General features: G+C 38.4%; 1 protein-coding gene across 1 annotated transcript in view; it reads right to left on the bottom strand.

Moving 5' to 3' along the window:
* LRIG3 (leucine rich repeats and immunoglobulin like domains 3) overlaps window positions 1-25,550 on the bottom strand; it is a 46,523-nt gene that overhangs the window by 7,532 nt on the left and 13,441 nt on the right. The window contains exons 4-13 of the mRNA XM_032173202.3: window positions 10,963-11,094; window positions 10,299-10,442; window positions 8,815-8,958; window positions 8,325-8,468; window positions 7,784-7,927; window positions 6,807-6,887; window positions 5,828-5,899; window positions 3,541-3,612; window positions 2,890-3,053; window positions 584-904 (exon numbers count right to left, since the gene is read on the bottom strand). Of these exons, the coding sequence (XP_032029093.1) occupies window positions 584-904; window positions 2,890-3,053; window positions 3,541-3,612; window positions 5,828-5,899; window positions 6,807-6,887; window positions 7,784-7,927; window positions 8,325-8,468; window positions 8,815-8,958; window positions 10,299-10,442; window positions 10,963-11,094 (1,418 nt within the window). The remainder of the gene's footprint in view (window positions 1-583; window positions 905-2,889; window positions 3,054-3,540; window positions 3,613-5,827; window positions 5,900-6,806; window positions 6,888-7,783; window positions 7,928-8,324; window positions 8,469-8,814; window positions 8,959-10,298; window positions 10,443-10,962; window positions 11,095-25,550) is intronic.

Raw genomic sequence — 25,550 nt, 5'->3', positions numbered from 1 at the left:
TCAAAGAGGAAAACATGGCCGGGCACGGTGGCTCACACCTGTAATCCCAGCCAGCATTTTGTGAGGCCGACGTGGGCAGATCACGAGGTCAGGCATTCGAGACCAGCCTGACCAACATAGTGAAACCCCGTCTCTACTAAAAATATAAAAAATTGGCCGGGCATGGTGGCACACGCCTATAATCCCAGCTACTCAGGAGGCTGAGGCAGGAGAATTGCTTGAATCTGGGAGGTGGAGGTTGCAGTGAGCCGAGATTGCAACCAGGATGTCATCCAGCCTGGGTGACAGTGCAAGATTCCGTCTCAAAAAAAAAAAAAAAAAAAAAAAAAAAAAAGAGCAAAACATGTCTGGTTCATCTCTGTGTTACTCACCACACTGAGTACGGTGTCGTCTTCAACATAATTGCAGGTTTAGATACAAATAACCAAGAATGGTAATTTTGTGGAATGAAAGGTAGGGAAAGGAAGAGTCAGGTGGGGAACTGTGAGAAGAAAAGACAGGGTTAAGATTAAGAGAGAAAAACAGGTGCTTTCTATTTCTAAAAGGTATCTTTAAATGCTAAAGGAAAAGTCAGATGACATACTATTTACTGTAAGCTTGGCTTTGACAGAGTAGGATGAACCGAAGTGATTGGAGATGACACACTGATATTTCCCCTCACTGGCAAATTCCACCTCGCGCAGCCGAAGGATGGTGGTATACTCCATCACCTCGCCACCTTGGGCCCGGAGGTGTGCATAATTTTCCATTTCGGCATCATGCAGCAGTTCATTGTCTTTTTTCCAAGCAAAAGTCATTGGGGAATCACTGCTGCTGGCAGCTGAGCAGATGAAACTCAAATTGGAACCTTTTATTGCCGACTGTGTTTCTGGCTGAACCGTGATCTGGGGTTTGGGAAAATCATCTGTTCAAAATGGAGAGGAGGAGACAAAACAATGTTAAGGCTCAAGAGTCCAAATACTACTCAAATTTGAACACCAAGAAATGCAAAAACAGCAGCTTAGGTTTTACCCTTTGTGTATGTTTTCCAGATGGACTAGCAGTCCCCGTGTTGACATGATACACTGGGAGAGTGTTTATAAAGTAACTCATTCATCTCGAATACAGATGGAGATCTATTTATCAATCGCTATTACCTGAGAAAAGATTGTTATTTTGGAGCTATCAGAAAACCCACACTTTATTCCTGATCCCTTATGCTTTCTATAAGTAGAAGAAGAAAGCAGTTTAAAAACTTCCAGGCTCAGGGATCATTTTTGAATGCTACTACTATCAGAAACTGCAACTGTTCCCATGTTCTCCCCAAATAAGGAGCAGCAAAATTAAGAAATCAAACATCAATCATGATTAATCAACAAAGACAGCCATTAACATTCCATTTACCAAAACAGAACCACTATTAAAAAATAGTAATTTAGGTAGAGGCAAAAAAAAAAAAAAAAAAAAAAAAACTGATAGCAAAACAAAAAGCATCTGTAAAACAAACTGTAAGACACTGGCTTCGGCCTGGAGCTTTGAGAGGCCAATCATGCTGCTGTGCTACCCTGTCAAAGCTACATTATAATTAGAGCTAAGCAACTCTTTCATTCTAAACAGTTATTTTTAGTTCTCTGTTACTTTTTGGAAAAGTTACCTTTTTGAACTTCAGTTTCTCCGCGATGATCTAAACACAGAAGGAAACATCTGAGATCTACCAAAGCGTAACATTTGGGTGCTACTACTATTTGAAAAAACAACTGTTTATGTGTATTGAATGGGTTATGGGGGATGCTTTGATAACTCCAGTGCTGCTGTTTCTCAATGTCTGCATATTGTAATCGAGGTGGTTTCTTTTCTGTATTATTCTGAAATTCTCATCTAATAAATCGATGTTCAGATTCACAAGGAAGTGAAAAAAACTATGGATACTATACATGTGTTTCATCGTAATAGGGGGATCAGATCTTGGGACTAAAAAAACTATGAAATAAGGACCATGGGAAAGGAGCAGTTCAGGCCCTTACAGATGAATGCCAAAAGCTTATTCAGTTCCAAAAGCTACATCAGAGGTTTTATTTCCAGAAACTACTGGCACAGCTTAATGCTGCAACCTAAAAATATATATCGTGGACAAAGCAGTTTTAAGTAAATTTTTAAATGCCAATGCAAAAGAAGGTTCTTAATATTTTAACACCCATGCTTAAATAAAAGCAAATTCTGATTTACTGTTTTATAAAACATATTTATTTTTACAGAGGTCTCCATGGCAGCTAATAGTAAATAGCAGCGTTATGTAATAGATAGAAAGTTGCACCAGAGATGAAAACTTTTCTTTTAAATCCAGATCTGCTACTAACTAGCTATGTAAAGTTCAGGTAGCTAGATTTCTAATGCTGAGATTCTTGGATGCTAAAACAACGGACCTTAAAATTATTTATAATAAACTCACATTTCCTATTACTTGTAAATGTTTTACCTACCAATGGTTAATTTTTTAGCACCCCATAAATCATTAATAATTTTCTCTTTCATGTAAACCTCTCAACAAGCCTCAGAGTTGGGAAGAGAAGAAAGGAGAGTCCCCATTTCATGGATGCAGAGACTAACATTTAGGGAATTTAAGTTAAGTAGAAGGGCTGGGATTATCCTTCCATTCTCCCAAGATCCAATTTCATTCTCTTTCCACCACACCATCCTGATGCCAAAACAAAGATGAAGCAATTTTAGAAAACTCTCTTTCCCATCTGTGAAATTAAAATAATCAGCAAACTATAGACCCATTTTCCTCTACCTCAGCAGAAATAAAAGCTTTATAAAGAGATCATAAATCTATTCAAAACCATTATTTGGATAAATGGGAGGGGGAAAAAAGAAGAATAAATAAAAGGCAAGGGCAATACTTATACTCACCACACACAAAGCCATCTGGGCTAACAGCAAAAATGCTTCTTCCTTTTAGTAGCTGAGGATGGGCACAACTGGCATTTACAAAGCTCTGAAAGTTGTTTTCCGCCACCCACTGTGGGAGCCATTTTAGTTGGCAATCGCACAAAAGGCTTGATGTATTTAAATGCCTGAGGAGAGTAATTACATTCAATTTGTTCTGTATGAAATGCAGATTTCTACAAGTAAACTAAACCCAAGTAAATATTAACAAAGCAATGAATTTGGAAACTGAATACACACATCCCATGGAATAAGTATTCTACAGTCAATTTTAAAATACAAGAAATGTATCTAGCATGATTTTCTGTTGTTCTTACTGTCCTACTGAGACGGAAGTGTTGATTTATCGAAAGTTCCTTACAACTGAAAAAATTACTACTATATTGGGTGACTGTACTGTATTTGGTCCCACAAAGTTGCGAATTTAAAATAGAAACAAAAACTCATTTCAACAAAAAGAACAAATAAACTCCTTTTTTGTTGTCTAGTATAAAAATTAAGTAATGTTAAGAGTGTGCTAGGCACTTTTTATAGATACATAATCTAGGGTGACACACCGTATGACAGTTTTCCCCTGTATACTTTCAGACTCTTAGAAGGAAAAGAAAAGCTTACAATTGTTGCAGTTTCTTCATTTGTGAAAATGCATTGCCTTGTAAAGACATGATTGCGTTGTCACTCAGGTCTCTGAAAAAAATCACCAAATCAAATGCATCAGAGCAAACTACCATCATTTCGTGCTTTTGGACAAAGTTTGGGCCCACACTGCCCACCCCATTTGCCAAACAAATACTCCCTCTATGTGTTAAAATATATGACTGGGGTAACCCCAGAAGAATCGACTGCAAAGCTTGTGCTGAAGACCCAGGGCATTTGTACCACAGATAGGTTTTGTTTTAGTGAAAAAGATTCACTTTCTGTCATCACTTAAAGATTATTTGACTCATTAGGGCCCATGCTGTTCTATTATTTTATTCTATTACTCTTTATTCCAATTAGCAACTATTAGAAACTTCTAAATATACAAATAAAATTTCTCATAATTATGCTTTTATAAAACATTTACACAGTATTTTTGAAGATATGCACTCAGTTAAGTGATTTACATGTGTTACTGCATTTATTCCTATAACAACCCAAAATATGACGGTAATTCTACTTAGCTTAGCACGAAAGGGGAAGGTAAGGGTTGAAACAATTATTTTCAATTCCAAAACCTGTGCTTTTAACCATTAAACTAATTCTGTCACCCACAGCTCACTAACATAAACGCAGTAACATGTTCAGACAAGATATACTTGTTAAAACAAATACTTCAGGCAGGAAATTCATAAAATGAGCACATATTCTGGGTTAATTCTCTTTATACAGAGACTTATAAGCACTCTGTATTAAAGTAGTCACCACAATGATTACCACTCTGTTTTTCTTTACAGGGGTCAGAGTATACAAAGGGAATATTGAGTGAGACAAGTGGGAAGAGAAGACAAAGAAAGAAGGGACCAGACATGGCTAGACGAAGAGGCTGGGGCAATCAAGGAAGATTTAAGAAAACTGAAGCAGAGATTAATACTCCACTGATCCACTAATTCCACTTTCCCAGAAATGGAATGGGCCAAATGACAAACCCTTTTGGCTAGTTTTCTTTTCAAAATAATCGGTTTCAATAAATAGTGCAATGTTGATCTGCCCTTCCAAAACTCAGCTTTGCAGAATCATTCTACTATAATTTGAACTGCCACACTCACTGTCAGGATGGCTCACGATCCAAGTCTCCCTCAGACGAACTGGTGCAGTCAGAAGGTGACAACACAGTGGTTTACAGATAACAGCTAAATCTTCACTCTCAATACATAGCACACATAGGAGAACCCAATATGTATTTTAAATTGTAACTTCTTTTGTCCTGGTTAATACATATTAAAACTTCTAGCTACAAGCATTCCTTAACAGTCAGAGTAGATATTATACATTCTTTGTACTTTTACTGTACAAGCGTAAAACATACATCCATGGTTATAAGCAGCTGGTTGGTTCCCTTAGTTAAAACATGCAAGTTTTAATTCCTATCAATGTTAGCTAGCTTTCCTCTCTTAGTGGCTGAAAATTCCTGAGCCCCTAAATGACATTTCAGAAACGTGTGCCAGGAGTTACTAGGAGTTACTGGGAGTAGCGGCAGAGATTGTACAGGCAAGAGCCAGTGTGATGCAGGGACACTGTCAAAGTCCGGGCAGCTCTGGGTTGAGTCCTGCTTCTGACAGCTACTAACTGATGGGTCAAGAAGAAATAAAAGAAAACAACAAAAAAGAGAACAATGGTAAGGGGGGGTTGTATGTTTCATAATTAAACAACAATAAGAGACCAACAATTCTCAAAGTAGTGCTAAAACTCTCCTGTGTCACTCAAGGATTGTGGAACATTGTCTCTGTTCCTTAAAAGCCAAGTCATTTCCTTTAACTGTCCAATGGAATCAATAAACTCTTAGAACCTCTGCTTAACAATAAAGATAATAATAGCTATTGAATTGTATTCTGATTCAGAATTAAATGAGAATATATGTGACTATGTGGTACAATGCCTGACATATAGTGGATGAACTACATCTAGTAGTTTTTTTTTTAATTAAATAATCACTGTTTGAGAAAAACAATTAAAAACCCATTAAGGAGATATAGCTTTTGTCCTTAAATACAAAGGAAAGCATATACCTGTATACTTCTATATAGGTAGGTAGGTAAGTAGGTAGACAGAGAAAGAGATAGAAAGATAGGGAGATGTTTAAATATATTTTATGGAACCAGAAGGATGCCAACAAAATTACATTCCAGTTTATCTTTCATGACACGTAAGTAAAAACCATCTTAGAGATTCTCTTTAGGGTAACTAAATTCTAGCTACTCACAGATGCTCCAATGCATCCAAACCAGTGAAGGCTTTTTTAGTAATAGATCGGATCCGATTTCCTTGGAGTATCCTGGGGAAAAAAATTACATTGGAACATTTAATTTAAAAAGCCATTTTGGGGTGGAACTCTCATAAACAGAACTGCTTTTTAAATTATGTGTGAGCAATTCCATTTTCTTCAATTAAACAATATATCCTGTAAAAATGTGTCCATGCCATCTATTTCAATAATGTAGTTGAACATGATTTTCAAAGCATTCAACAAAGAGCCCAACAAAAATAGGTATTCAGTAAGTCACTCGGCTGATTAAGTTAAACCATTGTTTCTCAGAGTCCTTTTAGCAATAGGTAGAGACTTTATTTCAAGTAAACTGTCTCAGAACACTAACAAAGCAGGTAATAGTGAACGTTTTCTCCTTCCCCTCCTTCTCTGTGGATACCTTCCATCCACAGGAGTTTGGGACTATGGGGAGCTGAATTTGAATACTGCTGGCTTAAAACATGTAATCTGACTGTCTGCAAGGCCATTTTATGGCTAATTATAAGATGTGTTCATCCTGTTTTGCTTGTAACCTACCACAGCATTATCAGTGGCTAATAGATTACTTCATTAAAAAAATTCCTACGAGGACAGTACAACATTGAGGATTTCAAAATGTGGAAGTGCATGCACTAACTTTTACGCAATGGTAATTCCAAAAGTCTAAGCCCTCAACATAGATGAAAATTATTATAAGGATATTAAAGTAAATTACACACACTAAAGTGTTAAATAAAACACTTTCACCTAAGGAAGAAAAAGTTAATAATATACATCTCGTGCAACAGCAGGCATTTGGGGAGAGGATCACAGGTGGTAACCAGATTAAGCACCGATTTCTCATCTCTTCATGATGTCAACTTGTATAGCCGACTTCAGTGAAGACAACATTTTTAAATCAAAGAGTGAGCTAAATTATGAGGCAATTCATACTCACAGCCGCCTCAGTTTGTCAAGCCCAGAGAAAGCACCATTCATGTCTTCAATAGTCCAGGAAATCTCATTGTTCTTCAGATCCCTAATTTTAAAAGAAGCATTCCCTTTAGAGTGATAAGCTCAGAAAGCCTAATATCACCACCCAGGTGGCATATGATTTGTAAAAAATTTCTCATAATTCCCCACATTATCTCCACCTCTTTCAAAATAATAGAAAACTCTTTTTCTCCTACTTACTTCTTACACCCTGCCTGACTCCCTCAACAACATTTTAAGTTTTTCCCTAAAATCAGAAAAAGCTGACACTGGCCCTATTAATTCCTCTATCAAAATGACTACATTCTGAATGATCCGAACAATCTGAAAAATACATTAAACTTTAAAACCACTGTTCCAACCACACATGCAGAAGTTCGCCAAAGCATACAGTATGTCTTTCAATTATGTAATGCTTCAAATAGCGAACAGAGCAAAAGTTTCTGACAGAACAAAAATCAAAAGCCCATTGCACAACCTTAAATTACCATTTGAGAAATTTTTCAAAGGTCAATTAATTCAACTCCCTTTTCTTTCTCTTAGGACAGAGATCAGGTTGAGGATGTAACTGGCATGATAAACAGTATCTTCCTTGCCCCTTGTAGACCTTTTTGCTCTAAGTAATTTTTAATCTGTATTTTATAAAGAAAACTCAGTGGACTTAAAATTGTTTCCCTCTTAAGCAGTTACCAATTTCCTGGAGATCCTGAGAAGGTTCACTGTAATCACCAAAACTAACTGATGACTGTCCTTTTAATCCCTTTACGAAACACATATGGATGAAATGGATCCATTTTAATCAAACTGATCTGGGAAAGATTAAGACGCTACTTCTGAGGCTGTATGCATTTCCTTGACAACAAAGGAAATCTGCTAGGAGAAAAGTGGGCATGTTTAGGAACCAATTAGGTTCGTGTACTGACAGCAAAATGTGTAACTTACAAAGTCTTTAAACTGGAAAGCCCCCGGAAGGCACAATCAGCAATGTAGCTGACTCTGTTGTTCCCAATGTGCAGTGTATTTAGTAAGCTTAGGCCAAGGAAGCTTGAATCATCTAACCTTGATAAGTGATTGAAAGTTAGGTCCCTGTAAAGAAAAAAAGAGAAATACAAACAATAGCTTTTATTTTTCAATTCAACACAATGATTCGTCTTCCAAAAGACAGGTACTGTATGAGCTACACTAATCCTTATTTTTAAATTCTGCCTTAATAATACCCAAGTAAATATTTCTAATATCAGTAATTAAAAAAATACATTCTCTTTACTTGAAAATAACCATCAATGCTTTTGCCAACGTGCCATAGAACTGCAACAGTAGAATTGGCTTCAACTTATCACAACAAAAAGAAGACTAGGTTGCATGTGAAAAAAGCTGTCACCTTGGAAACTTTGTTATGAAAATTTCACAGATCAGTGGTAAGAAGCTCATGCCCTGGCATGATCCCTGCTCTCAAACCTGAGGAGAATAAAAGGCAACTCACAGCTCACTGAGCTTCTGGCAGAACTCCCAGGCATCAGGGCTGATCCTGTTGATGGCATTTTGGCTGAGATGAAGTTCCTGCAGCATCAGCAAGCCGTAAAGCCAGCCTTTGGTAATCTCTGTTAGGTTGTTATGGTCCAGCTGCCTACATTTACAAGAAGAATCAAAAGCAGGATCAAAACTTCATTATCTAGTCTCTTCAAAGGGGACATATGATTACAACCTATTACATATTCCTACTGTTATTAGATGTTTAACTTTTCTTATATGAAGACGTCAGCAAAAAAATACTATATAGTCTATACTATACTAAATTTAGGTACTTACAAATTATCGATCACATTACCTGAATCAAAACTGAATACTGAATTATAAATAATATTGTGGATGATGAGATTTTAACATAGGATTTCACATAAGACCTACTGAATGTACACTGAGCATTCTATGATCATACTACCTCAGTAGGAACTGTGATAACCCACACTTACAAAATTTCCATGTTGCTCAGCCCCCAAAAAGCTCCATCCATAAGTTTCGTTACTCCATTTCTTTGCATTTTCAGAGACTTCAGAGCACCAAGCCCTTGGAATGTCAGTCCATCTACATTTTTAATCTTGTTTCGGTTCAATTCGCTGCATTGAGTATTACAAGAGTTAGCTTATATGACAATTAAATTCTGGAGGTAGTAATAAAATGTGTCATTACTACAATATAATTAAACCAGTCAGTGTTCAATTACATAGAGTGTTTTCAGTTTCTAAACATTTTTATTGCAAAGAATTTCAATTTGTTAAGCAGGCAGTGAATTTCCTGCTGAAATGTGTCATGTGTTTTTGGAATAATAAAATACTGAAACTAGACTGCACTTTAATTTCTAAAGTCTTGTCCACTCTGTATAGACACAAACAAATTAAGATTTGTTTTTAAACAATCCAGAATGAGATTATTAAATGTTACACTAAAACATGAGGTCTATCAAGGAGCTGGGCTTCAAGTTATCCTGTACAATCTGTTTACAAGTTGGTTACTATCTTTCACCCTTCTTTTTAGGTTTAATGCTTTCTCTTTAAGGCAGTAGTTCTCAGCCTTGGTTGCACACTGGATGCAACCTGGGAGTTTTAAAATTTAAATTTCTGGGCCAGGCACGGTGGCTCATGCTTGTAATCCCAGCACTTTGGGAAGCCGAGGCGGGCGGATCACGAGGTCAGGAGATCGAGACCATGATAAAACCCCGTCTCTACTAAAAATACAAAAAATTAGCCAGGTGTGGTGGCGGGCGCCTGTAGTCCCAGCTACTCGGAGAGGCTGAGGCAGGAGAATGGCGTGAACCCGGGAGGCGGAGCTTGCAGTGAGCCCAGACTGCGCCACTGCACTCCAGCCTGGGCGACAGAGCGAGACTCCGTCTCAAAAAAAAAAAAAAAAAAAAAATTTCTGAAGCCTGGATCTTACTCTTAGAGGGTAAGATATAATTGGTCTAAGGTGTGGCCTGGGCAGTGAGATTTTTAAAAGCTCCCCAAGTGTTTGTAATGTGCAGCTAAAGTTGCCCTATTGCAGGAGTCTGTTCACAGATCGCTCTACCATTATTAACAAGACAGATCTTTACAGCCACTTAAGCTACCAAGAGCCTCCTGGAGTTACTGGTATTATTCTCATAAACCACAGCTGTTGAGACCTTGGATTTTTTTCAGTGCCCCACAATGGCACGTTTGTACCAGCGTTGTTCAACGATTACACTGTTCACTCTTTCAGTAACAATCTAACGTGTCTTGTCAAGCAGCGGCTGGCACTAGGTGACGAGATGACGTTTAAGGCTCTTTCCAATTTGGAGATTCTACACCTCCAACTCTCAAAGGAAAGGCAGCAACATCCTTGTTCCTAAACTCCTTTTCACCACATTGTATAGATTTTAAGGAAAAGATACCAAGGGTTTGGAGGAGGTGAGAAACAGTATCTAAGAGGACATTTGACTTACAGGTGTTGCAGTTGGGGCAGTTTAAACATCTTGGGTGGGATAGCTGAGATTCGGTTCCTGTTCAGCTTTAACACAAGCAGTGTGTTGGCCAAATTGTCAAAATACCCAGGTTCCATTGATGTGACTCGGTTGCTGTTGAGATACCTGTTGAAAGTTTAAAGATGAGCTTCTCCTTCTGATTTATTTGCAAGTTAAAGTGCAGGCCATCTCTGTATTAGAAGGAGTCTCCAGAGAACCTAACCACCAATGGAAACTTAAAATAATTACTTTTTAGGTCCTCAAGGACAGACGTTAAGATTCACACATATTGCTGGAAAAAGAGTGATTAAAATATGTGACGGATGCAACTTTTTAAATAAATATCCACTTTTTATGACATTCATTTATTAATAAAACATAGCAATGGTCTGATTTTGTTTTTTTAAAAATGAGCACTTTTCACGCCATCTAGGTTTTCTAATAAAAAATATCTAATTTTTTGTAATCTAAAAGTGTAAGAATAAACTGATGATTGTGGTCGTTCGAGCTTACAGCAAATTTCAAGTCAATAAATTATACTTTCGATCCATCAGTAGTAAAGTAGACAGAGTTTGCTATATCTTATTTTTTCATTGTAATATTTTCATTACAGGTGAAAGTTTTTGCTAAAGAAAGCTTCGCTTACAGATATTTGAGCTGTAGGGCTGGAAATGCAGTTTTGAGCTCTGAAATATTGTTGCTGCTAAGGTCCAAAGTTTCAAGGGACTGAAACTCTTTCAGATGTTCAGGTAGTATTTCAACAATCCTGTTTCCAGCCCTAGAATTAAAAGAAACCACAGTTAACAAGGTTAACGGTGCAACAATCTGAAAGAAGAAAAATATTTTCTATTCTTGACTGCTTCTTCAGAAATACGGAACTGACTAATCTAAACAGTACTTTTAAAAGTTAAACAGCAATACCATGGCCATTTTAAGTTATTCATTAAATTAAAAATCATAATATTCAAATATGTGGAAAGCATTCCTATATAAATCCGGGGTTCTGTTTAGCAGCTGTGGCTGTCTAAATGCTATGCACTTAAAGACAGCGGTTTGATTTTTCTTTATCCTATTTTCTTTTTTAAAAAATTTATTTATTGTTATTTTTTAGAGACAGGGTCTCACTCTGTCACCCAGGCTACAGCGCAGTGGCACACTCATAGCTCACTGCAGCTCAAACTCCTGGGCTCAAGGAATATTCCCACCTTAGTTTCCAAGTAGCTAGGGCTACAGGTAAGTGCCACCTCATCTCGCTAATTTTTTTGTACAGTAGGGGGGTCTCACTATGTTGTCTAGGGTGGTCTCAACTCCTGGCCTCAAGCAATCCTCCAGCCTCGGCCTCCCAAAGTGCTAGGATTACAGGTGTGAGCCACCACACCCGGCTATTTTTCTTAACAGCTCTGCTCCCTTCTCCTTATTAAATGGTATACGAAATGCCTAACACCAAGGTGGCATACCAGGCACTCATGAGTTAATTCCCTATTCCTTCTTCTTGATTTCCAATCTATTTCTAATTCTTCTCTTGAAAAGTGCCCATATTACAGGTGCCAATGAATTTAAAATACTTGTCAGATTGGGGATTTTTTAGAAGCGTGCTAGAGAGATCCCCTTTTCTTTAAGAAACAGCAAGTTTCAAGGCACTGCCATAGTCTTCAATACCAATGAATATGCTCCAGCGCTTTCAATAGTACAAAAGTATTACATAAGAGCACTCCAGTTTGAATAATCCCTTGGTATAATTAGATCAAAACACGTTTTACATTAAAAGTCTTAAACATCAGACCATGACGTCCAGTATGGCAGCCACTAGCCACATGAGGCTCTTTAAATTTAAATTAATTCAAATTAAATGCTAAAATTTAGCTACTTAGTCACAGTAGCCACATTTCAAGTGCTCAATAGCCATACACTCCTGGCAGCTATCAATAGTACAGCAGACATACAGAATGCTTCTACCATTGTGTAAAGTTCTATTGGTGAGTGTTATACTGAACAAATGGAAAGAAACAAACAGGAAAAAAAAAAAAGAGGCCATTTCAAAGTTCTTCAAAAGTCATCAATCAATATAGTAACCTCCCAAGGGAAAATGCAGCATTAAATGACAATTTTGTTAGAAAATAGCAATCAAACGGATGTGCAAGTCATCATAATTGTCATATTACATCAGGCAGTTTGGTCTTTTTTAGACCATCTTTTGACAGGAGAAAACAATGTCAAGGTAGAAAGGATACCTACAAATCATAGAAAGGTCTCCTCTTTACAACGCAAGGAACAATGAAACAATCCGAATGCTCTGAACAGAATTCTGTGTCTTATATAAGTCACACGCTGGTGTTTGTACACGGTCTGCAGTTAATCTTCAATTAAAAAGAAAACTTACAAAATATATCTTGTGTATTTTTTGTACCCAAAACTGGATTTCTATAGTGTTCTGTGCTCTTCTGCATTATTATAACTCATCAGTCTCTCACTATCGCAGTAGGTTCCCAAGTTATCACCTCTTACATATTTTCACAAAATCTTGTGCTGCAAGCTGACGTCAGACTTACACCACTGGTCTTCTCTGCCATACTGAGATACTCTTAGAAGCAGAATTCTCTCTATATATCACCCTTAGAATGTGTATAAAATCTAATAATATTGAAGATCGATTCAGTGCCAAGCCCCATGCTAAACACTTTTCATATATGATGCCCTTTAATCATAATAAAATTTCTCTGGTACAGCCATTACAAAACATCTTAAAACTAGGGCTTTTCACCTAACAAGTTCAAGCATTCCCCAGCCAGCTCAAAGAATAAGCCTGATTGTTCCTAAAGCAATCCCTTAAGGCTTCTTTCACAGAATACAGAGTATGAAAGATATTCTGGCATTTAATTTCTTATGCAGATATGTACCTCCCTTGAAAAGGCCGTTACTTCCCACCTTGCAAAAATGCTGAACTTCTGGTTTTAAACTGTTCTGGGAATCTACCCTGGCTCACTGAGCCATGATCATGCCAACATTAAGAATGCCCCAGAACAGAGGCCCTCTCAATCTGTGCTTGCCCACTTTGCAGGTGAGAGGAAGCCCCAGGGCTTCCAAGTATTTACCATCTACCAGAGTCAGATGACTGACTTTCTGTCAGGTGCCACCTTCTTCACAAGAGAACAATAAGGGGAGAAAATAGGCATACATTTTATATTTAAAGAACAAATTAAGAAAGCTTCTCAAAATATTGTTAAAACTCTTCTGAACAGTATTTTTAAGGACTGTAGGTGGATTGTCTTTTTCCAGCTTTAAAATCCAAGTCATCAGAAAGTCTAATGTCAGGTAACTAGCATAGATAATGTATATCTTAAGAGCTGAACTTTATGATAACAATAAAGTTTTAAAAAAGAGACGATTCAGCAGTCCTATGTACAAGTCACAAATGAATATCAAGCCCTTCAGATTTCCATAAAGTCTTAGAGGCTTTTGTTTAGAGTCAAGTCAGCCATGACCTCTGATTTTGACCATTTCCCACATCTGGATTTGCCTGTGTATAAAGTCCTTGATCTAGCTGTGAGGTATAGGGTAATGCAAGTGAGACAATTAGTCAATTCCTAGGTCCCGGAGATGGATTCCATCCAGGAGACAAGCCACAAGGCCTTAGGGTCAGGGTGTGTGGGTTAAATAAAACCACACTGCTCTAGGGGACAAAAGTTTTCTCTTAAATGCATAATCCAAATGTTTGCATTAGTAGGATGTCCTCCTACAAACACTGGAGTCACTCTGAAGTGCCTGAGTGCCCCTCTCTCTATCCCCTCCCCCATCCCTAGCCCTATCTCCCTTCAAACTTTGCATCTGGTTTTGGTCCCCAGGCTGTCTGAGGCAAGCACAGCTACACTTGTATTTAACAACAACAAAAACAAAACACTCAGCTATGGATGTGTGCAATAAATAAAGCAAATTAGTTGGGGGCAGGGAGGCCCACAAGTGTCTATCACGTTGGTCAAATAAGGCTACCAGTTAGATAACAGACCATACAATCTTTGGTTTATATATTCGTTTGTTTATAAGGTAATTATGAACAAGGTATTAAAACTGCCAATTACTTGAGTGACGAATAAAATTTTCCTTGCAGTAAAAGTATGCTCCAGCCAAAGCCAGCAATTTCCTGAACTGCACACCTCCTAAATTGCAGTGTGAAAGTGCTCAGTTATAGATGGAGCGTGCACAGTGCTGTCTTTGTCAGCACTGCTTCCTAGCACAAAAATCCCTTACAACTGCCAGAATAATAGTCCCTGTATCACAAAAATTTAAATCTGTCCTAATGGAACTGAATTAAATCCAAATACTCATTTCTTATTAGCTCTCAGACTAACTGGCAAGTAACCACCTGATATACACCATAACAGTTTAAAACAAAACAAACAAACAAAAATCTTGCTTTGTATAATAAAGAGGGCTAAAAACAGGAGACTACCTTAAAAAAGCTAGATTAAAAAATCTTTTTTATCATCTAAAATCCTCAAAAAAAAAAAAAAAAGTATTTTATGGAGTTGGTCAAAAATATCCACTTCTAGAAGACAAAGATTCAACTCAACCCCAGCTTTAATTTTTCTCCAAATAGGAATAAATGCCAAACTTGATCAACACATTAAAAAGCACTGTAGTTAATTAATATTTTTGGCAGGAAATGTGCAACGCTTGAACAAAAACAAAACTCTGAATACCTTTTTCCATTACTTAATGTGGAAATACCATCTTTCCATTGTTCAAAAATCACAAAATAAACTGTAAATATTGGAAGGTGTTTCAGTCTCGTACAAATCTGTCTTAGAGACTAGGAATATTTTGGTCTTCTATGTTTGTTGATAGTACAGGGAGTTCCACGGTTAACTAATATCTGAAGTGAAGTATAATTAGTCCCTTGTGGACACACAGACCTGGGGACTTGGGTTGGTCAGGAATGCCAGATGGTTCCCTCAGGCTTCTAAGAGGCCACTGGAAAAACAGGAGTCCCAGGTATTTTGGCCTCAGCTTCTCGGGTCCAATGATAATGGTTTCATTTTGTTGCCCATTTCACTTTTCAGCCACTTTGCCAAATACCTTTAAAATGCAGAGGCAAACATGGCTTACCATTTTCATCTGATGATATTTACTCTGAGAGCACTGGAGTTCTACATGAGCAAGATGGACATGCCCCTTGACCTCACAGAGCTTAAAGTCTAGTGGGGGAGGATAGCAGGCAACAGGGAGCTGTCCACAGTGTGGTATGCAGCGACAGGAAAGGAAGAGAGGGCAGTGGAAGTACTGTGGACAGACTTCTAGAAGGTTGGAGGTCAGCAAAACTTCCCAAAGGAAGGGAAGAAACGGCCATACTGAGATCTGTGGGATGAGTTAGCTCCGCAAGGGACAGTAGAGCCTAGTGCTCTAAGCCGAGGCAACGATTTGGGCAAGTGAGAGCAGAGCAAAGCTTCCCTTAGACGAAATGGAGGAACACCTGATGGCTGAGTACAGAGTGCACGGGTGGAGACTGGAGAAAGAAGAGGCTCAGGAGTGAGGCCGCTGGGAGATGACAGCAGTCAAGCTGGGCCCTGGAAACCACATCAGGCATTTGACCTTTATCTCAAGATCGACTGTGGGGAGGGGGCCAGAGGATGTCAAATGGTGGGGTGACAAGATCACATGTACATTTTAGAATGGCTACTCTGATGGCTGTGGGTGGAAAGACTGGGAGGAGGAGGGCACGACCAGGTGCAAGGGCACCAGTTGGAGGCTCCTAACTCCATGCAGGACAGATGACAGAAGGATGACAGGCGACCTTGATGCCCACGTGTGGGGCGAAGCACCACACTTCCTCTGGTTTCCAGGGCACACAACGTGCTTCTCTCCTTCACTGACATACAGGTTCAGCTCTTCCAGCTCTGCAGCCTCTGGCCACAGGGACCCAGTTCAGCTCTACTGGAGTTCTCATTCACTATCCATTACCATTGCATTTGGTGCTTCTGATATGGGAGGTTTTCTAAGACACAGAGTGCAGACTAGGGTCCCCCTGTGCTCAGGTGTGAGATGCTACTGCCCAGAAGAGCCCAATACTGGCATTTTAATGCATCTGTAATCACTAAGAAAATGGATAAGTGCATTATTCTCACATATAAGAACTGTGCTAGTTTGTTCGGATACTCTTAACACCTGCCTTGAATCTAAATCTGGACCAAATTAACAACAGTAAAATGTAACTTATGAGGTTAGTGATATGACCACTTAGTGTGATGACTGGTTCTACTTCTTGATTCACTGTAATCTCCAGAAAGCATAAGTGTCTCAAAAGAACCTTCATGCTCTCTTAAGTGGATATAAATGGTGTTAGTTTAATTCCAGGGTCTGAAAAGAGAACCACAGAGTGGAATATTCTTTGTTAGTGAGGAACCAGAATATCAGGTTTTCTCATGCTGGAATACCTAAACCAACCAAAGTGTAGCTTCCTGCTGAATAAGGTATATCTGTCAGTAGTTTTAGCTGTCTCCTACCTAGTACACAGATAACAGGCAGCTTAAGGCCTTGCGGCTGTGAAGTGTAAGGACATACAATCTAGGCAATTTAGAGAAGGTATCTGCATGCAGCATTTGCCTTTTAGAGGATGTGTGCGCTGAAATTTAATGCGAAGCCATTTTTTATGTTTGCAATACCGTCTTTTCTTAGAATGCATCACTCTAGCCACATCCCCTAAGTCCAATTCAGTGATTGCAACTAACAAATTGCTGAATCTGTGGCCATTCCATACAAACAACCATCGAGCAAGCAGATTAAATGTATTGACTGATACAGTCGAGCCTGGCCCCAAGGAAATACTTTCTATACATAGCTTGCAAACAACCAGCTTAGCACCATTTATAAAGGAATTACAAACTGTTAAAGAAAACACTACATTCTGCAAACACATTAAAGGTCACTTATATTTCCAACAATAACCCCCACTCCCTCCGAAAAGCTTCCTTGAAAACTATCTTGACTGGAATAACTAACACCCCATAATATCAGGCAACTTTTAACAGAAATTTGTCAAGCAAAGAACTCCTCTCATATAGATAAAAAATAAACTGCCTCTGCTCATCTCTTTTCTAAAAAGATAATTAAGAGGTTTCATTAAAAGAACACATGTTTAGACTGGTCCATTGGTACTGTGGCATCAAAGAATAAAGCTAACTGAGGAAACCTGTGTAAGGAGACAGATTCTTGATGAAGAACTAAGGACACTAACCAGCAAACGAGTGTTGGTGTAAGAAGCAAAGAATCAGTTCTTTCAGCAAAAAGTCAGGTCAACATAAAATATAATTATCCTTTGGATCACAAACATAGTAAAGATGGCCACATATTAATATTTTACTATAGAGGTCCTGCAATAATCAGTGTCTTATTCATGCACCAGTCATAACACATGTTAAAAATGAAAAAAGAAATATGAGCCAAGCTCCACGGTGCATGCAAGTAATTCCAGCTATTTGGAAGGCTGAGGTGGGAGGATTACTTAAGGCCAGGAGTTCAAATCCAGCCTGGGCAACATTGCAAGACCCTGTCTCTTAACACAACAACAACAAAAAATCAATGAAAGAAAAATAAGTCAAAAGCCCCATTCACACCACATACAAAACAGCCCTTCTTTGATCTCCAAGTATAAATTCAATCTAGACCTTTATGTAAATGGAAATTTGAAAAGCAAATCCTAGAAGACAACAGGATACAGAAAACATTGAAAAAATATTTAATCTGAAGTAATTTATGTACAATAAAAATGGACTCTGATTTAGTAAACTTAAAAATTTTTACTGTTTCTTTTTTGGGGCAGAGGCCTTCCACAGTCATTTTCACATGTCGGACCACTGATCTGGTTTGAGTCTCCCCAACTAGGCTTGTGATTTACTTGTGAGTGGAGAGAACCTCTGATTTATCTTTGGTTCCCAAGAATTCAGGATAAAATGAATGGGTACAAGACCCCAGAGTGAACAAACTAGAGTCCACACACCCAAGAGCAGCTGCAGATTGCACCATAAGGACTTATCTTAGCTATTGTTCAAAGTGCATATGAACATCAGAAAACAAAATGTCCATTACTGCTGCCAGCCAGAAAGCGTAAACATAAAACTGTGATACTCTATATTAATCAACCTGCTGATAAGATCTGACACAGTAATTCAAAAACTACAGCTCCCCAGAGAGGAGATTTAGATTCTATTCCTGGTTCTGTGTCTTTATCTACTACGTTTTTGTGAACCTTAATTTTCTCACCTGTAAAGAGAAGGAAATGAAATGAAATGATCTCTTCCAGCTCTACTGAGCTGTGACTCTAGATCTGGATGAGAAACACTGCAAATGACCAGATTTGCTGTAGAGAAGTCACACAACTGCATCATGTAAATACTGTAGCCTCTTGTAGAACCTACCCTCCCTCTTGAGGGTTTCTTTCGCCTCTCTCCTCCTGGGAGTCCCATTACCTGGCTGTCTAGTCTTCCTCTTTCTTGGCTTGCTCCTTCATTTTCCTGGGGTCTATCTTTTGTTAGCTTTGCAAGAAACCCTGTGTAAAAGCTGTCACTTCACGTTTGAAAATATCGTTACAGGACAATTTGGGTGTGTATAGTTTAGATTATTAATCCTTTTCTCCCTTTTTTTTTTTTTTTTTTTTTCCTTGAGACAGTCTGGCTCTGTTGCCAGGCTGGAGTGCAGTGGCACAATCTTGGCTCACTGCAACCTCCGACTCCCCGGTTCAAGCAATTCTCCAGCCTCAGCCTCCCGAGTAGCTGAGATTACAGGCACACGCCACCACGCCCAGCTAATTTTTGTATTTTTAGTAGAGATGAGGTTTCACCATGTTGGCCAGGATGCTCTCAATCTCCTGACTTCATGATCCGCCTGCCTCAGCCTCCCAAAGTGCTGGGATTACAGGCGGGAGCCACGGTGCCCGGCCTCTCTTAGGATTTTGAAGACACTGCTCGTGGATGACTGGGGAGCCAGAGGCCATTCTGACTCTCTGCACCAGTGTTTTGTAAACTTTAGCACACGTCAGAATTGGTGGGCAGGGGCTTCTAGAAGCCCAGATTGTTAAGCCCACACCTTCAGGGCTTCTTTTTCACTGGGTGTGGGTGGGGACCAAGGAAGTTGCATTTCTACCAAGTTCCCAGGTGATGGTGATGTGCTAGGAGCACAGTCCTCATAGGACCATCTTTGCCTTGTTTTCATTGAGACGTAACTCAGTAGGTCCTTTCAATCTAGAAATGTATATTCCTCAGTTCCAGGAAATTCAGAATTTTGTATCTTTCATAGTTTCCTCCTTTCCATTTCCACTGACATCTCTTTGTGAAATTCCAATTAGATAAGTGTTAGCCTTTTTAGTTCGTCTTCCTATTTTCTTATTTTTTCCTCCCATGATTTCCATCTCTTTGTTTTTTGGTTCTTTTTTCTGAGTTTTTCAACTTTCTCTCAACATTTTTATTACCTTTTTAAAGTGTCTGGTATTGTATTTTTAACTTTTCTGAATATTCCTTTCACTGTTTTTTTTTTCACCATGTTTTTCTGATTTTGTGGACATAGTATCTTTTCTTTTCTCCCCAAAGATATTAAATTTGTTTTGATGTTCCTTTCTCCTTCCATTTATCTTTGTTTCTCATTCCTCATTTGTTTCAAATTCTGACTTCATTGTTACAAACGTCTTCAAAAGTCTGATGATCACTGGCTGCTCATCCATACTTAATAAAAAGCAGCACTAAAAGCCTCCTGAGGGCTGTGTGTGGTATGGGCTTGTTGAATGGTGAGTGCCAGCACAGGTGAAGGAGGGACCTATTTTAGGACGAAACGGCCACATGTCAGTTTCTGTGAATCTTCTCTCAAATTCTCCAATCTCCAGTCTGGTGAGTACAGCTTGGATGCTACCATCTGGGAAGGCTAACAGGAAATAAACTGAGGGCTGTGGGTGTTGCCTTCAGTATTCATATTTGACTTAATTTTCCTGATTTCAGAAGATGTTGCCCCCCTCAATCATTACCCCTGCACAGCTGGGCCTCCGTCCTGAATCCCAGAGACTTTCTATTTAAGGTCTCCCAAAATTAAATTTCCAGACCTCTGTGTCATGGGAAAGGTAGTTACTGGGCTTTGAGTTTTGGAGAAGCCTGGAGGTCTGATTACTTCTATCTTCCTGTACAAAAGTTTTAACCAATCCTGTTTTCAGTCCTACTCTGCACTCCCATCTTTATAGGTTCTAAATTCCTAAGCCACTTTGAGGTTCTGAAGCACCTTTTTTTTTTTTTGATCAACTTCACTTTTTCTCTTTCAAGTCAGTTACAATTTATCCATTTGTTCGCAAAATTTGTATGGCATCTTTCATTCGAACTGTATCCTCTCTTCATGTTCTCTATTTTCTCTTTGCTCCCATTGGTATGCACTTTTTTATTCCTTTACTTTTATTTTAAAGGGATTTTAGGAAGGAGCAGAGTGAAATAAATGTACTCAGTCCATCATGCTTAATAGCACGCCTTCAATAGAAATTCAATGAATGAAACCAGTTTTTCTCTAAACACCAAAATAAAACCATTAAGTTACTGTAGTCTGTTTTACTGAAAAAAAATTCAACTTAGATTTGCATATTTTTTAAAATTAGCCTACATAAAGAATTTTCATTTCAGATGATAGTACAAACCAGAAAACACTGCACCAGTTATCATATAGACGACTGATTCCATATAAACACATCCAGTTAAACTAATTTCATTTTATTTTCTGATATGGTACACAGACCAACGGACTAGAATGTAGACACAGAATAGCTTTATTTCACCCGAGTATTTATTTTGTCCTTGTGAATAAGACATAGAAAATGTGGTGGCAATGATCATATAGGCAGGTGAGCTCACATCCCTTGTCTTTATTCACAGACTGGCATTAACCTTTAGGGAAGCAGCTAGTGGCAGCTACTGTGGCCCTGTGCTGTCGACATTTGTATGAACATAGAGGTGTGAATGATCAAGTACAAATGCCACAAAACTAAAACTGTAATTCATATACTAGATGAATCGTGATCCAAAACCTCTCAACGTACTAAAATATGCTCAAAAAGCAAGATGAGAATTGAGCTGGGATAAGGCAGTGTTTTGGAATTTTAATCAAGCATTTTTACAAGGCCTATGTAAAAGCAATTCTTTTGAAAAGTGACAACAAGCTTACTAATAAATAACAGCTGACCACAAACTCAGTATGAGCCAATAATACAACATGGTACTTAAAATGCTAATATAATCTTAAACTTCATTAATGTCTGGTATTCTGGTCGAGAGATGACCCTACCATATTCTGTATAAGTCAGACCACATCTCAATTATCTTGTTCTGGCCACCACTGTGTTTATACTGTCATGCCAGACAGGTGTGTGACAGAGCAGACTTTAAGGCTCTAGACTTGCATTTTCCAGTATAACAGCCACTAGTTATGAGTGGCTATTTAAATTTACACTGAAAATTCAATTCCTGGGTCACACTAGCCACATTTTAAGTGTTCAATATTCATGTGTCTGGTGGCTAGCACCAGGTACGACACAGATACAGAACATTTCTATCATTGCAAAAAGTGCCATTGGACAGCACTTGTCTATACCCCATGGCAGACAAAAAATGGGAATGAGAATTTGACCCAGGAGAAGGGAATGCTTTAAGAAAATCTCATATTTTAAGACTTACAAGAATTATGCAGAAAAGAGAACTGCTCTCTCCACCACACAGAACTACGACAATAGGTAGAAGCTGCTGAAAGGCAGACCTCTGCTTAACGTATAAAAAGACCTAGCAATTAGAATTAGTCACTACAGAAAGGCTGCTCACCAAGAATGAGCTTTTGTTCTTAGAAGTGATTAAGGAGAGGAAGGTCAGACAACCACTCTTCCAGGGATTTCTCTAGAGAAAAATGTCTCTTCTGATTCCAAGTTACTAGAATTATGCAACAACACACTAAACTATCAACAAATGGGTTACAACCAGTTATATAATATAATATAGCAAGCTGTTCCTAACTCCTTTCACTTTTTCTTTGACATTTACAAGGCAACTGTACTGAGGAAATTAAGACAGGAAAGGCCAGAGGAGAATAAGAGAAAGAGAGATTTATACCATTAATTGACTACTTCCCTGAGTCTGTAAACATCCATTCATCTTTGAAGAGCACTGTCCTCTATTCTAGGTCGATACTTTGTGTGGGATCACAAAGCGATGTGACTCAATTCAAAAGCATCTTATTCTTAAAAAAAAATTTTAAAAATGCTCATTTTGATTCTATTTCATAATTTCTTATTTTAAAAATGGTTAAAATTGCTCATGCACACTAAAAATGACAGTCGAAGAACGTCTACCATTTTATCCTACACTGTAGCATGAATGTTACCTTAATATTTCATTTTGCCTTCCACCTCACTCTAGAGACTGCTCTATCTGCTCAATAAAGCTATATGAGAGACAGGGAGACAGTGGGCAGGTGATTTTAAGTATTAGAAAGTATTAGAAAGGAGGTGTTTATATTTATAATTGCCTTTTCTTTCATGTGTTAAATTTAGTACTTAAGCAACTTTCAGCCAAAGAGAGAGGAGGTGGTACTGCTAGAGCTCTGTTTCATTGTTTTGGTCTCTATCAAATGAGGGCCCTGAACCTCTGCCTTATAGAAGACAACTGAGAAACCAAAATAAGGAAGAGAAGGGGGAAAAATAACTAGGCCAGGACAGAGACACATGTTGAATCTTGCCCTCCCAATCATGAAAAGAAACTGGCTGTAGCTTTATTGTCTTGTCTCTCTTGGTAGAATAAGTCTCCTTTTGGCACAGAGAAGTCTCTTGGTAGAAGTTGTACCTGATACTTTAAAGCACCAATTGAAATGGCTATTAATAGAATGAAGGTGAGAGAGGGCATGAGGGAATGGTGTGGGTTCAGGATAAATAGCGGTAATACAAGAGTTTTTGTGGCAAGCTATACTGAAAAGTCAAGTCAAGCAGGTGGGAATGAATTTTACGGGCTTCAAGAAACACCACAGAAAGGTTGCCCAAAATGGGTCACTGTCAAATCTAAAACTGTCATTACCTTGGAAAAACCAAGTCTTACTAAGGAAAACAATGGAGACACAGGAACAGAAAAGTTACCCATATATATTAATCTGGACTAAGCCATCCATTCATTCATCCGACATACATGTACTGAGCACCCACCATGGGCCAGGCACTGTGTTACATGCCAGGGTTGCAATGGGGAAAATAACAGACATAATCTCAGCTCCTGTAAAATTTCATTTTGGTGGGGGAAACTTTTTAAAGAATAACAAATAGATGAGTAAAAAATACAATTACTTATATGATGATAATGTAGACATTATAACAAAGAAGATATAAAAATGTGTAAGGGGAAACCTAAGAGTCTGATTTAAACAGTGCATACAGGGTGAGTATTCTAGGCAGTGGGAAATACGTATGCAAAAGAACTCAGGGCTGGAACAACCTGGCACTTCTGGAGAACTGAGGAGTGACTCCAGAGACTGCTCAATGGACCAACAGGACACAGATCATGCAGGGCATTGTATGTCTTGAGAAGGATATTTTTCTTCACCTAAGAGCAATGGGAACTGTTGAAGGGTTTAAGGAACCATGCAGCAATCACAAATTTATGTGTCAAATACAGTCATTCTAAATTGAGAATTCAAAAACCTAGCAACCTTGAATTCTGGGGGCCAGTTTATATTTAAATGTGAAGATAAACTTACAGTGTTTGTCACAAATACAGCTCTGTGTATAGTAAACTCTCTTTTATGTGTAAGTCATCTATAAACATTTAAAATCCAATAAAAGATTACAACTTATCATATTAAGATGTTTATGTGTTTATTTTGTAAGACTTGAGCTTCATAAGTTTATTTCCATTAAATGTAATATCTGGTTTGTATGTACTGGTGAAGGTTGCAGTCCCCTGCTGTGGTTTTAACATGTGTCCTCTCCAAAACTCACGTTGAAATGTAACGCTCAATGTGGTCGTACCGATAGGGCCTTTAAGAGGTGATTGCGTCATGAGGGCTCTACCCTCGTGAATGGATTAGTCTATTGATGAATTAATGGTTTAAGAGATTAATGAGCTATTATGGGAGTGAGACTGGTAGCTTTATAAGACGAAGAGACACCTCAGCTATCGTGCTCAGGCCCCCTTGACACAAGATGCCCTACACCGGCTTAGGGATTCTGCAGAGTCCCCACCAGCAAAAAGGTTCACCAAATGAGGCCCATCAACCTTCGACCTCTCAGCCTCCACAATAAGAAATAAATTCCTTTTCTTCATAAATCAAAGACGCTATAGGTATTCTGTATAGCTTTCTGCATAGGTTTCAGGTATTCTGTTATAAGCACAGAAAATGGACTAGGACAACCTCTAATAAAATGATGTCCTTTACATGTGAAGGAAACAGTCCATTCATCTGCATCAGGACAGCACACGTTCCAGATAAATTTGGCAGTAAAGACGGTCAAATTCCACGGGTTTCTCTATACTCAGATCCGAGTATAAGAGTGGGATATGGTTTCTGTCCACTTAATAAAAACAAAACTCTCCAATTTCCCCAGAAACTTAAGTTCTAATTGTGGCTAAAGCTGCTCCTCAACTTCCATAATTAATATGAAAAACTGATGACCACCTTTCAAATACTGATAAAAGTTCCCTTTTTTAAAAAAAGGTAGCAACTATTTGAGCTCTACTGCACGTTACTAAGAGATACCCTCACTTGAAAACACATTTAATGCTTGCCTTCCCTCTTTGCAACTTTACCTCTGAATTCAGAGCATATTAAAATATCAATATTACTTTAAAGTTATAAGTTGAGTTTGATGAATTAAATAAACTCTGTGCCATGTACTCAAGCAACAGTCTCTCAGATGTTTCCCAAACTTGTTTTTTTAATGGTCTGATTTTTGGAATGCAATGAGAAATGCATGCTTATGAATGAAATTCTCACTTAATATGGTGCTGGGTTCAGTATATAAATAGCAGAATATTGCAGATCTGATTTGTGATCACTACGGCCAACTCTACCCTATTCATCATTCATAAGCCAACGATCCTATGACTCCCACCTGTGGCCAGTTTCCCTTTGTGAGAAAAAGAGATGTGGCCCTAACACATAGTAGGGCTCACAACACTGAACAGCTCCAGGGGTCAATGGATAAGAGGCATTTGGCAAGTCAAAATTATTATCAAAGCCACATTTATT

Source organism: Hylobates moloch, unplaced genomic scaffold (genome assembly GCF_009828535.3).
Source record: "Hylobates moloch isolate HMO894 unplaced genomic scaffold, HMol_V3 SCAFFOLD_13, whole genome shotgun sequence".
In the NCBI taxonomy this organism is placed as follows: Eukaryota; Metazoa; Chordata; class Mammalia; order Primates; family Hylobatidae; genus Hylobates; species Hylobates moloch.
The sequence above is the reverse complement of the archived record's forward strand: the minus strand, read 5'-3'. Positions and strand labels throughout refer to the sequence as shown.